This window comes from Lytechinus pictus, chromosome 8 (genome assembly GCF_037042905.1).
Source record: "Lytechinus pictus isolate F3 Inbred chromosome 8, Lp3.0, whole genome shotgun sequence".
Lineage (NCBI taxonomy): Eukaryota > Metazoa > Echinodermata > Echinoidea > Temnopleuroida > Toxopneustidae > Lytechinus > Lytechinus pictus.
In genome coordinates, this window is record NC_087252.1 from 3,799,609 (window position 1) to 3,813,614 (window position 14,006).

At 36.9% G+C, this 14,006-nt stretch overlaps 1 protein-coding gene across 1 annotated transcript; it reads right to left on the bottom strand.

Moving 5' to 3' along the window:
- Nucleotides 1-2,908: 2,908 nt before the first annotated feature.
- On the bottom strand, nucleotides 2,909-7,217 carry LOC129266893 (large ribosomal subunit protein mL37-like). The gene is made up of 3 exons (XM_064103383.1): nucleotides 7,034-7,217; nucleotides 5,383-5,562; nucleotides 2,909-3,974 (listed from the first exon to the last, which is right to left on the bottom strand). The coding sequence occupies exons 1-3, from the start codon at nucleotides 7,106-7,108 to the stop codon at nucleotides 3,822-3,824; spliced, it is 408 nt and encodes a 135-aa protein (XP_063959453.1). The 5' UTR covers nucleotides 7,109-7,217; the 3' UTR covers nucleotides 2,909-3,821.
- Between the last annotated feature and the right edge of the window lie 6,789 nt (nucleotides 7,218-14,006).

Below are 14,006 nucleotides of genomic sequence, written 5' to 3' on the forward strand. Positions count from 1 at the left end.
CCCATGCATAAGCATATAAGAGTCTCTATTGTCTCCATACACTTGAGCCCATGAAATACTTTGTAGGATCTGATGCTGGATACGCGCTTGAGGTATATCATCGCCAGGTTCCCCAAGCTACCATCTCCAAAAGAGATAAATGTCCAAGTTCCTTACTGAATTCAAACTCGACAGTATTCTGAAATCCGGTTTAATTGAAATCATGGTTCTTGAGTAAAAGTGTGGGTAGCCAAATGCGATGCGAATCATTGAAAGTAGATGGTGAATGTCTTACAAATCTGACATTCAATTCATTGTAAATTGTCCTGTAATGATAAATACACTTGTTAGTTGTCTTCACTACCTCAACACGGGATAACATTTTCGGAGTATTTCATTTCATGGATATTTCGAACAATAAAATATGGATTTTCATAAAGTCCACCCCAGAAAAATGTTGATTTGAATAAATAGAGAAAAACCAAACGAGCATAGCACTGAAAATTTCATCAAAATCGGATGTAAAGTAAGAAAGTTACATGTACAACATTTTAAAGTTTCCCTTATTTTTCACAAAACAGTGATATGCACAACCCGGTGACATGCAAGTGAGACAGTCGATATGTCCCTCACTTTAATGTTTTTTTATTGTTTGAATTATACAATATATCATTTTGCTTTACAGATTTGACAATAAGGACGAACTTGACCAAGCCATATAATATTAATGCTAATTCTGCATGTTCAGGGAGGAATTTATCATTGTTTCACTTGACATTGAGGAGAAAATGAAAATATTTCATGTAATAAAATACAGAAGAAATAGTGAGTGGATGACGTCATCAGTCTCATTTTCATACCGACCAGGATGTGCATATTCTGTTTTGTGAAATTAAGCATAACTTTGAAATGTCATAACTCTTTTATTTTACATCCGATTTTGATGAAATTTTCAGGGTTATGATTGTTGGATTTTTCTCTTTTTAATCAAATAAACTTTGTTAGGATGGACTTATCCTTTGAACTTAGGCTTCCCATGAGGACTTCAGCATACAGTTGAGGCTAGAAGTTTATATACACCTAGGAAATTCAAAGAAAAGTGGACACTTGCCAAACATAAAATTTACTGTATCTTAAAAAATATTTGTGCCATCATGACGACTTTGACTGTATCACACTGTTTTAACATCAGGGGCTGAAAAATATTTAGGTGATTACTTTTTCCCCAAAAATCTTCATTTTAAGATAAATTAAAAATAAAACATTTCATATTTGTGCTAGATATTTCAACACAAGCATTTCAGATTACACTTTTTTGTTCACTGGTGACATATCATGATAGATGTAATATTAATCATAGATTTGACATTTATATATTTCTATGAAACAATGTTTGAAAATATAAGAAACAATAGAATACATTTGGAATGAACATTATTTTTTTTTCTTCAAAGAAAATTCCACCTGAAATATACTTTAATCCCAGCGGAATCCCAATCATGTGAAAGAGCTTAATAACCTCTTGATGGTAGTATTTATATTTCTGAAGGTATAGTAAATTTTTAAAATGTTTGGCAAGCCAACAAATTTCTCTAAATTCCATGGGTGTGTGTAAACTTTTGGCCTCAACTGTATGTGTCATTGACAAGTAGAGATCTCTCCCTCTCTCATCCCTGCATCACTTCCTTGTCCGATTCCTCTCTGTATTTCCTTGCTTTGCATTCTTGACCCTCTGAACCATAGATCCCCTCTCCCTCATTTTTGTCTCACCTGCATAGCAGAGTGAGACTATAGGCGCCGCTTTTCCGACGGCGGCGTCAACACCAAATCTTAACCTGAGGTTAAGTTTTTGAAATGACAGCATAACTTAGAAAGTATATGGACCTAGTTCATGAAACTTGGCCATAAGGTTAATCAAGTATTACTGAACATCCTGGCTGAGTTTCATGTCACATGACCAAGGTCAAAGGTCATTTAGGGTCAATGAACTTAGACCATGTTGGGGGAATCAACATCAAAATCTTAACCTAAGGTTAAGTTTTTGAAATGTCATCATAACTTAGAAAATATATGGACCTAGTTCATGAAACTTGGACATAATAGTAATCAAGTACTACTGAACATCCTGTGCAAGTTTCAGGTCACATGATCAAGGTCAAAGGTCATTTAGGGTCAATGAACTTTGGCCAAATTGGGGTATTTGTTGAATTACAGCCATAAATTTGAAAGTGTGTTGGTCTAGTTCATAAAACTTGGACATAATAGTAATCAAGTATCACTGAACATCCTGTGCGAGTTTCAGGTCACATGATCAAGGTCAAAGGTCATGTAAGGTCAAAGAACTTTGGCCACGTTGGGGGTACATGTATTTGTTGAATTGCCATCATATCTCTATAAGTGTATTGGTCTAGTTCATAAAACGTGGAAATAAGAGTAACCAAGTATCACTGAACATCTTGTGCGAGTTATAGTAGTTTTCAAAATCAGCACTGCTGCTATATTGAATCGCGTGATGCAGGTGAGACGGCCAGAGGCATTCCACTTGTTAATACTCAAAATGTATTTATATCTTTTACACCTCTATCTTTACCCCCTTTACCTGTCTATACCAGAGAATTTTTTTTTTTAGCTCACCAGCCCAATTTAGCTATGTTTTTTTTTTATATTCATTGGACTTTATTAAAATGTCAGGGGCTCTATAGGAAATTTCAGGGGTGAATTTGCCCCAAGCTGCCATGTAATATTTTCCCTAGTCTTTATCCCCCCCCCCTCTTTTTCTCATACTTCCCCTAAATATATCCTCCCCCCCCCCCTCTCTTGATCTATTCATTCTCCTTTCTGTCCCAAGCAATCCAAGTCATATGGATTAATGTTTGTATTCATTTTTAAAACAAAACATTCATACAAACTGCTACTAATGGACAACAAATAATGTCGCAGAGAATTGCTTTAATACAATTTCCCATCAATATAATTTTCTTAAGAATTTTGCATTTAAGTCATAAGAAATAACCATATATCTATGTTGCATGACCAGAAACGAAATTCATCATAAAAACTTGAACTTTTGTTTTTTGGGGGAGGCATGTTTAAGAAACCTGAAAGCAAAATAGTAACATTCACCTTGAATATCATCTCAATTCATGGGGCCTGACTTGTAGAGTTTAAATACAAATTTATATTGATCTAAATATCCTACCCTTTCTTACACAACAATGTCATTGATATGACTTAGGCAAGATCATAAACTCATTAGGACATGATGGAATCATCGTGTCATGAATTGGTCTACAATCGGCATATTGCCCAGTAACATCTGAAAATGGATGACTTTGCCCTAGTCAAATGTATTGGAACCACATAAATCTGTTCAAATTTGGATAAATCATTTTATAGACTTATGTTCTGCATAACCTGGTCTACGGTATGTCTTTGACTTGGGCAAATATTCAACTTATGGAAGATCCTCTTTTATATAAACAAGATTATCAGTACCATGAATAAGAAACAGGTGCATATCTTGCTTTGTTTCTGAACAAGTCTCATGACACACCCATCGTACAAAGAGTTGTGATTGATCCATTTAATCACAAGGATGATCAGCAAGACCAACATCTAACGTGAAAGTGTCTGTTTTCTAAATGATTAATACCAAATCTTTTCCATGCATGATAGCCTTGACAAATCAAGGTGCTCATCTTTGTTTTCAAGTGATACTGTGTACAATTCATGTATGAAGAATGATGACATTGGTGGATTCCCTTACTTTAGAATATTTGAATCAATCACAACTCTTGGTAAAACCAGGCCCCGGACTGTACTACATGTATCTATTCCGTGTGTCAAACAGCACCATTGACATAGCAAGCGAGAAACTTCCTGAAGACGTTGACATCGAGGTCTCTACATCCAAGATCAGGATCCCTGCGATGCATCTTCTTGATGTAACCTGGCTTGGTGTGTCTGCTGCCATGGGCTTTGTATATCTTGAAAACCTGAAAAGGATGTAAGAGGACAGTGATGGTAAAAAATGCAGAGGACTGATTTCCATGGAGGGGGGGGGGGGGACATATAAAACAGTGAAAAATAAAACAGTAAACATTGAACACGGTTTCAAAATTGTTTGTGTTTTATTGTTCTAGTGGCCCAAACATGGAGTATTGTGTGTACATTGCTGTGTACTGAAAGGAAAAGGTGCTATTTCAAATGTCTATTGGATTGGATTAGATTGGAAAAAAATAAAAGCAGCAGTCATGAACATGAACAATAATAACAATTTTAAAAAAGAAAGAAAATGGATTATAGCAGAAGGAGAAGTAGAGGAAGAAGGAATGATAATAATATAAAAGAAGAGGAAGGGGAAAAATAAAGGAAATTAGAGGAGGGTGGGGCATATAAAACAGTGAAAAATAAAACCGTACACAATAAACACAGCATAATTTTTTTTTTTTTGGCCCAAACATGGAGAAATGTGTATAAGGCGATTTGCAACAGAAAGGAAAAGACGCTGTATCAAATGTCTGTTGGATTGGATAAATTAAAAGCAGCAGTTATTATGTGAACATGAACAATAATAACAATTTAAAAAATGAATATAGATTAAAGCAGGAGAAGAAGAGGAAGGGGAAGAATAAAGGAAATTAGAAATTGAGATGATTATCCAATTGAGACATGAGGAGAGAAAAATCAATTTAAACCACTATTTCTTCTATCATCAATGAATATGATCATCACCATCACTTCATTATCTTTACCATCCCTACAACCACTAACTTCGTCATCACTTTTGCATCATTCACAACTTCACCGGTACATTCATCTTCATCTTCTACATCTTTGAACACTTTAATTTTCACCATTGTTATCAGCATCATCACTTGCTTTAAAATTCCCAGCATAATCATCTTGCTCCTCACTATGATAATTACTGGTCATCATCACCAACATCAATACTACCACCACCACCATCAACACCATTATCATTATTATCACCTTCACCACCTTCATCATCATTATCATCATCACCATTACCATCATCATCTTTGTCACTATCAGCACCACAATCACTACTATTTCTGCTAACATCGTCATCACTATCATCATCATCATCACCACCAACATCATCACCACCCCCATCATCATCATCTCCGTCGTCATCACAATCATCATATATCACAATCATCATCAAAATCATCATCACTATCCTCATCATCATCATCCCCACCATTATCACAATCACCACTACCATCATCATCCTCACCATCATTACCATCACCATCATCAGTACTTCTGCTACTGTCATCAATATCACCATCATCACACCCAGCACCACTACCACCACAATCATGAACAACATCAATCCTAAGCACCTATCACCACATCCTCCTCCCTCTCATTACTTACCACTGGATAATGATCAGAGTACATCTCATTCCCTTCATCAACCCACACCATATTCTTGATGCCTTCGTCAGGGTTCATGTTCAGAGTATTCAGCTGTACTTGCATGAAGGTGAACTTGACCCCTGTTGACACGATGCATTGGGTCACGATGGGTTTCTCAAGGTCAATGGCAGCATCAACCTACAACAAAAATAGAGTTAGAGAAATGAAAGATACCTTCAATGTTGGGGGAATATGGTATTCCCATTATCGCATTCCTTTTTTATTGTTAAAAAAAAAATACAAGCACCACTGCCTTAAGTTGAATCTCTAACAGATTTTTTTTTTCCGGGGCTACTTTTGAGTTCGCCACATTGTATTAAAGGGATGGTCCGGGCTGAAAGTATGTATAGCTTTATAAATAGAGTAGAATTCACTGAGCAAAATGCCGAAAATTTCATCAAAATCGGATAATAAATAACAAAGTTATTGAAATTTAAAATTTAGCAATATTTTGTGAGAAAAGTTGTCATGAATATTCATTAGGTGGGCTGATGATGTCACATCTCCACTTGTTCTTTTGTATTTTATTATATGAAATTAGGTTTATTCAAATTTTTTCCTCCAAGAACTAGAAAAATTGGATTGACAACTGATTCAGTGCATTAGATATTTATTGCTGCAACTTATTTCATTATAAGGGAGACACATTATTCACACAAGTATGAAATAATGACAAAATTATGATTTTATGTAATAACATAAGAAAACGGAAAGTGGAGATGTTACATCATCAGCCCACCTAATGAATATTCATGACGACTGTTTTCACAAAATATTGCTAAACTTTAAACTTCAATAACTTTATTATTTGTTATCCAATTAAGATGAAATTTTCGGCATTTTCCTCAGTGAATTCTACTCTATGTATTAAGATATAATTATCTTTCAGCCCGGACCATCCCTTTAAAGTTTACATTGGACCCTATGGGCTCTTTTTTTAGTTTTCCAGGGCTCTGTAGGGCATTTCAGGGGCAAATTCACTCCAAGCCCCCTTGTAACTTTTTCCCTGATCTCTAAGTTCCATACATGTGGGTACCTTATCAAAAGTCGGTGTCATGTCTTTTATCAGTCAGAATTCCTTTCACACCAGATTTCATGCATTCCTCATTGTTTGTCTATGGTGAACTGTGAGAATTGGAAATGGGAGGCTGCTTGCGGGATTCCTGCGCGAAAGACGAGGCCCTGCGAAAAAATATCATGGGGGGGCATGGGCGATTTTGCCCCTGAAATGCCCAAAAGAGCCCTGGAAACAATTTTTTTTAAGAGCCAAGGCAAATCACCATTCACTGCAATGTTATATTATATTCATTGTTGTCAATATAAGACATCCGGTTGTGAAAAGGAGACCCAAGAAATTATCGTTTCCTTTTTGTACCTATTCAAATGCTTAAGGTCAACTCCATGAAATATGTATGTCCATCCCCCTATATGTGGTACCTTCATTACATTTTCTGTCTCTGATTTCTTGTTCTTCTGACAGTCTGTAATGTTCTCAAAGGACCATGACTTGGTCAGATCATGAAGTGAAGTAAAACGTGAGAAAAATGGGGGTTGGACGCACAAAAAGGTTGATCATTTTACGGAATTGCCCTTTACTAACATTTCTTACCCCATACTGAAGTTTGGCTCTTGAAATGGCATTGGCAAATGCAAACATGAGACCCTGAGCATTGAGATGGTCCATCTTGTGACGACACCAGTTCCTAGCGTCGTGTATGAAGAGGGTGTGCGCATGGGGGAAGGGAGACCCTTCATAAAACCCTGGTAAGAATACAAAACAATTCAGAAAAGTTGAAGATGACTCATGACCCTTCAAGTAGAAATATATTGAAAATCGTAAAAATGGGGAATCATATATCAAATTAAAGGAGAAAATAAGGAGAACACGATGGTGTACATCATTTATCATGGAGACCGATGGAACTCAGTTAATTGATAGTTTTAAGTTCTCTCTCTGAATGCTTCAAACACGCAGAATTACGTCCGCGAAATTGGGGATTTTTTATGACGTCACTTTCTGTACGAGAGGCGTGATTGGCTCTCCCACGTGAAGCTCCACTTGCATGCAAAACCTGTTGCGAGGGTACGTTTTCTCCACATTGTCACTGAATACTTCGATCCCGAAATGAAAGAAAACCCAGAATTTTATCGAGATTTTGATTTTCAAATTGACGATTTTGAAGATGAAGAGAATGATGATGAAGTGAACAACAAAGTGACGTAGTTGGGGGTAAATTGGGGGAATTACGCCGATGATGATGAGTCGGACAATTCAACTTGCAACACGATCACATGCCGATTCGCTACCAACTCATGCAGCTGCTAAGTGCTAGCTACACCGCGCGGGCCAAATTGAATTCATGAAAATGAATTGCCACACTGTCCAGACAGAATCTCTTACCTCTGTGACTATGAAGAAGGAAAATAATGATAAAACTGTACTTACAAACAAGTGAATGTAATCCGAACCTGAAGGCAAATCAACTCAACGAATAGCAGCAGACGATATGCACCGACGATAAACTTCATGTGGCTGGGATAGATTGTCACTCGTTCTGTTAGATGTAATTTTTATCTCATTAATTTGACAAAATTACGAAACTCGGGGAAATATTTATCTATATAAAAATATAGTAACATCTCGTATTATTTTTTTAATTACGATAAAACCTTTAAGGAAAACGTTGAGGTAAATTAAAATTAGATGTAAAAGATCATCTCCAACATGCGTAGCTTGTATGCTTGTATCAAACACGTGTACTGGTATTCCTTCCTTGCTCGCCTTGCTGATTGAGAGCTGTGCAACACGTGCATAGATCTACTCTCTCAGCCAAGGCGAGCAAGCAATATGGCATGTTTGTGATTTTGTTTACAATCACATATACGAGCTGCACATGCTGGGGACGATCTTTTACATCTAATTTAAATTTTCCTCAACGTTTTCCTTCAAAAAAGGTTTTATCGTAATTTAAAAAATAATACGAGATGTTACTATATTTTTATATAGATAAATAATTCCCCGAGTTTTGTAATTTTGTCAAATTAATGAGATAAAAATTACATCTAACAGAACGAGTGACAATCTATCCCAGCCACATGAAGTTTATCATCGGTGCATATCGTCGGTGCATATCGTCTGCTGCTATTTGTTGAGTTGATTTGCCTTCAGGTTCGGATTACATTCACTTGTTTGTAAGTACAGTTTTATCCTTATTTTCCTTCTTCATAGTCACAGAGGTAAGAGACTCTGTCTGAACAGTGTGGTAATTCATTCATGAATTCAATTTGGCCCGCGCGGTGTAGCTAGCACTTAGCAGCTGCATGAGTTGGTAGCGAATCGGCATGTGATCGTGTTGCAAGTTGAATTGTCCGACCCATCATCATCGGCGTAATTCCCCCAATTTACCTCCAACTACGTCACTTTGTTGTTCATTTCATCATCATTCTGTTCATCTTCAAAATCATCAATTTGAAAATCAAAATCTCGATAAAATTCTGGGTTTTCTTTCATTTCGTGATCGAAGTATTCAGTGAGAGTGTGGAGAAAACGTACCCTCGCAACAGGTTTTGCATGCAAGTGGAGCTTCACGTGGGAGAGCCAATCACGCCTCTCGTACAGAAAGTGACGTCATCAAATTCAAGTCAATTCAGAGACCAATGCGAGGCATATTTCGGAGAGGCATTTTAGCGTTTTTTAATCGGCGGTTTTCGCCTTATGTATTATTTTCGTTATTTCTGAATGACCCACTGATAATCCCGACATCATTACCTTTCCATTGATATATAATAAGACCACATTCATAATCAATATATTTCTCCTTTCAGTAAAATACTTTTTCTTTTATTTCCATGATAATAATAATTCTTACTTACCCAGGGGAGTAAGCCCTTCATTCGCCATCTAACAAAGAGTTGCAATTGACCCTATCAATTTCAACTATGGATGGCCAGCAATGTTAACATCTAAAATGCATATATGTTCAAAATATTTTCTAGATATGATGTATGTATATTCATACATCTATCGTTCTCTTGAAGAATCAGTGTGATTCTCTTTCTTTGCTTTAAAGGAGATTGAGCAAATTTCCTGTAGGAATTTTAATTAATTGGATCAATCGTAAATCTTTGTAAGACCGGGCCCTGGTGGTATCTCATAGAGCAACATATACTGGTAGTATGAAATATGAGCTATAGGTGCATGTGCACGACAGTTGTAGTGTGCATAAAGCAGCAGAGGAGGGAGGGGGGCAGGGGACCACCCCCCCCCCCCATGGCATTGCAACTCCCATTGAATTGCAAAGTTACCATGCAACAAAGTACTGGTGGAATCTCATAAAGCTATGTGCAGAGATGCCAACCGTTTTTGCCGTATTTGTTACGTTTTTTCACCCAAAATACGGCGTTACTTTTTTTCTTTGTAAAATTTGTTTTCTTAAAATTTCGATCGTGTACAATATGCATTGTGTGTAGCTAGCTGGGTGTTTAAGGCGAGTGTGCATTACGATAGGTAGTGCGGTAATAAATTACGCATTTCTACTAATGTATAAATCCCTAATTTGGTGGTGCTTTGTGTGCTGGTGCGCGCGCGCGACAACCGATACAGGAGTACTGAGCATAGCTAAAAATTTGGGGGAAGTTGGGTCCGTTGCAAATCTTGCGGATTGAACCAATCTCATGAAACTTGGCACATAGATTAGTCTTGGTGTGAGGATGTGCAAGACACATTTTTCACGTGTCGGAAACTGCGTTGTCATGGTAACGGGCGGGGATATTAATCACCTTCAGTGATATTTCTAGTTTTTCTTTAAAAAAATGTATCATTTGTTATCAGTCTTGCATGACATTGTACATGTAGCTGAAGAAAAGAAAAGACATTGACCAAGATTGAGCACAGTAGATTTGATCCAGAGTTGTCATTGTCTGGTAGTTTTTCAGCAAGGCTTTTTGTTTTTTATTTACAGGGAATATTGTGAAGAAGATCAAAGAGACACATTTTACCATTTCCACAGATGGCAGCTCAGATCGCAGTGCTGATGAACAACTGTACCCAATCATCGTGAGATTTTTTTGACCATGATGAAAGACAAGTAGTCAGTGTTTTGCTTGAAATCGCAACTACCACACAGCGATCAACTGGAGAGAACATTTTCCTAATGATTGACAGAGTCCGTAAGGAGAACAGTGTCCCATGGGAACGGGTTTTGTGTTTTTCTGCAGACAATGCAGCCGTCATGATGGGGAGCCTGACTGGGACAGCTGCTTTCATAAAGAAGGCAAATCCTAACATCTATACACTGGGATGCCTGCAGAGATGCCAACCCTCCCGATTTCATCGGGAGGCTCCCGAAAATTCATCCCAACTCCCGCCCTTACGATTACCATCCTTATCCTCCCGAAATTACAATTTATTTTGCATTGATCAAATTGGATTGGAAGTACATGTATCGTCTGCTAACTTTAGCATGTAGAGTGCGCCCTCACCCTTGCTCGGACAACATGTCATCCAGCTAAACCCTTCAAAATTATATCAAATCTGCTGGTGAGAAGTTTTGGTGGTATTTTTCATGTGAGTAATATTGTTAACTGTAATACATAGATTAAGAGTGAACATTATGCCTTTCAAACGTACTCTAGCAACCCCTGAAAAAGGGATATCCGAACCCCCGGAAAAATCTAGTGCGTCCAGCGGTTCGCACAGCGAAGTTCAACCCGGTGGGTCCGGGGGAACCGTAGGCGACCAATGTGCTCCAGAGTGGTTTACTTGCTTTCTTCAGAAGTTCTCAAAGCTGGAAGAAAAAATCGACAACCTTGTGATTAAGAGGCTGGAGGTTATTGCACAAAAGGCCCAGATGAATGAGGAGAAAATTGAGGCGTGTGGTGTTCAGCTGAATGAAGTTGTAGCTGAGGTGAGAAAGCTCAGGAGGGAAAAAGAGGAGTTGGACGCAAAGTTAGATGATCTCGAGAATAGGGCTAGGAGGAACAATCTTATCTTACACGGCATCCCTGAGGTAAAGAAAGAAGTTTGTGAGACAACCATTCGTGAGTTCTTGTCTGGTTTTGTTGGGGTGTCTGAATCTGATTTCACCATTGAGAGATGCCACCGTACCCCTACTGTTAGGCGAGAAGGTCACGATGATTCTAAACCTAGAATTATCCATATTGCCTTCACCTCGTATGTGACGAAGGAAAAGGTCAGGAAAGCTAGCATCGCCAAACTCAAAGAGGCAGGTCTGTACAAAGGGAGTCGAGTCTTTGTTTCTGAGGACTTTTCACAAAAAGTACTGAACAAAAGGAGAGAGAAGAAAGAGCAACGACTTCAGTTGAAGGCGGAGGGGAAAAAACCCTTCTTCATTTACCCGGCAAGACTGGCCTATAGGGATAAGGACGGGAGGCTAATAATTGTCTAGCCTGCTGGAGTGTAAATCTAAGACTGTCAAGTTCACAGGACTTTTTTACTGGTTACATGTAGATTTCTTTTAAATCACCAACTCTAGTTTTACTCTATCTTTCTGTTCTTACATGTGACACCGTAACCATCTAATTCTTGAAATTTTACGAGATATGGTTGGATTATTTAAAAAAAAAATTTGTTAGAAGATCCCTTTTTTCTAATAAACAAGGCTAACTATATTACTTTAATCAATGTATACCAGCTAGATTTGGTTTTTTTTTCATGCATTGATATATTTTTTTTTGCTTTCAAACCGTTACACTTGCCAAAACTGTTTTCTGATTTGAAGTTTTGGCACTTTGTGTTTGCACTCTTTCATCTTCTGCCAGAATGAAAGTTTTGATATTGTTTTTTACTTTATTTTTTTCTTGTGACAAGTACAGTATTGAAATTTTTTACAATGTTTTAAGATTGTTAAAATCTTCTCATGCAATGATGGTTTTAAACCAATATGCCAGGTTAATTGTTCCTATTTGTAAGGGGTCTCCTTTTATCAGTGTTTTTTGTGAACATTAATGTTACTCAAATTATGTACCTTTAATTGTAGGGGTTTGCAAGATTTTGTAAAGCGCAGAAAAATCTTTCACTTTCTACGTAACACTGATTGTGATATTATTTTACTTCAGGAAACTCATTGTGGTAAAGATGACGAGAAATTCTGGAAATCCCAGTGGGGTGAGCACTGTTGGTTTACTAACTTCTCTTCCAATAGTCGGGGTGTTGCAATACTAATACGAAATTCTATCTCAGTGAGAATGAAGTCATCCTTCTATGACCCTCAAGGTAGATTTGTAATTCTGAATTGTTTTTTGAATGACATACATTTGACTATTGTTAGCATTTATGCTCCCAACAACGATGACCCTAATTTTTTTCTAGAGACATTTGCAGAAATGGACAAGTTTGAAAATTCGTCCTTAATCTTGGGCGGAGACTTCAATGCCACCCTTAGTGATATTGATTACCAGGGTACAAGACACCGTCATTCAAATGTTAGGGCTAGCAATATGATTTCAGATCTCATGGAAGAATACAACTTAATTGATGTTTGGAGACATTTTCATCCAACACAGCGACAATATACACGACATCAAAAGTCTCCCCAAGTTCTCTCCAGATTGGATTACATTTTGGTTTCTAGTGATTTTATAGGTAACTGCGTTAAGTCGAAAATATCCCCTGGAATCCAATCTGACCATTCCATAGTATCTATACATTTCAACGATAATAGTCCCAAAAGAGGTAAAGGATATTGGAAGCTTAATTGTTACTATTTACATCATGATGCAGAATATATAAATTTGATTAAGGAGAAGATCTCTGAATTTAAAAATATTCATAAGGATTCTGAATGTAATCCAAACACTCTGTGGGATGCCCTTAAATGTGTAATTACTGGTTGCAGTATGGAATACTGTGCCAGAAAAAAGAAAGAAAGGAAAAAAGAAAAGGATCATCTCAATAAAGAAATTGAGATAATGAAGTCTCAACTAAGTGAAAATGTCTCCAAGAATAAACAACTTTTAGCAAATATAGCTGATCTGGAAGATAAATTGGATAAATTATATGATTTCGAGACAAAAGGTTTGATAATCAGATCCAGGGTCAGATGGTTAGAAGAAGGAGAAAAGAATTCAAAATATTTTTGTAATTTAGAAAATAGATCTTGGCAGAAAAAAACTATCAGTACAATCAAGGATGGAGAGGGAAAGTTGTCTTCTGACCCAGATAAGATATTAAAAGAAATTCATGACTTTTATGAAAACTTGTATAGTAATTCCCAACATCAGAATAGCTCAGATGATAATTTCCAAGATCTATTTAATAAGATAAATATTCCTAAATTAACAGATAGTGAAAAAGAATTATTAGAAAAACCACTTTCAAAACAAGAGATAGTTGATGTCATTAAATCTATAAAAACCAACAAAGCCCCTGGCTTTGATGGTCTTCCTATTGAATTTTACGTAGAGTTTTGGCCGGATATATGTGATATGCTATTAGATTCTTTTAATTTTTCTCTACGAAGTGGGATGATGTCATTATCACAAAGAAATGGTATTATAACCCTCCTTCCGAAAAAAAACAGGGATGAACTTTTGATTAAAAACTACCGGCCTATTACGCTTTT

Excerpts from the sequence above, each read along its gene's own strand:
- LOC129266893 (XM_064103383.1), bottom strand. The coding sequence starts at position 7,108 with ATGGACCATCTCAATGCTCAGGGTCTCATGTTTGCATTTGCCAATGCC. Across the intron at positions 5,563-7,033 it reads GAGCCAAACTTCAGTATGGG|GTTGATGCTGCCATTGACCT; the intron begins GTAAGAAATGTT and ends TTTTTGTTGTAG. Across the intron at positions 3,975-5,382 it reads ACTCTGATCATTATCCAGTG|GTTTTCAAGATATACAAAGC; the intron begins GTAAGTAATGAG and ends CATCCTTTTCAG.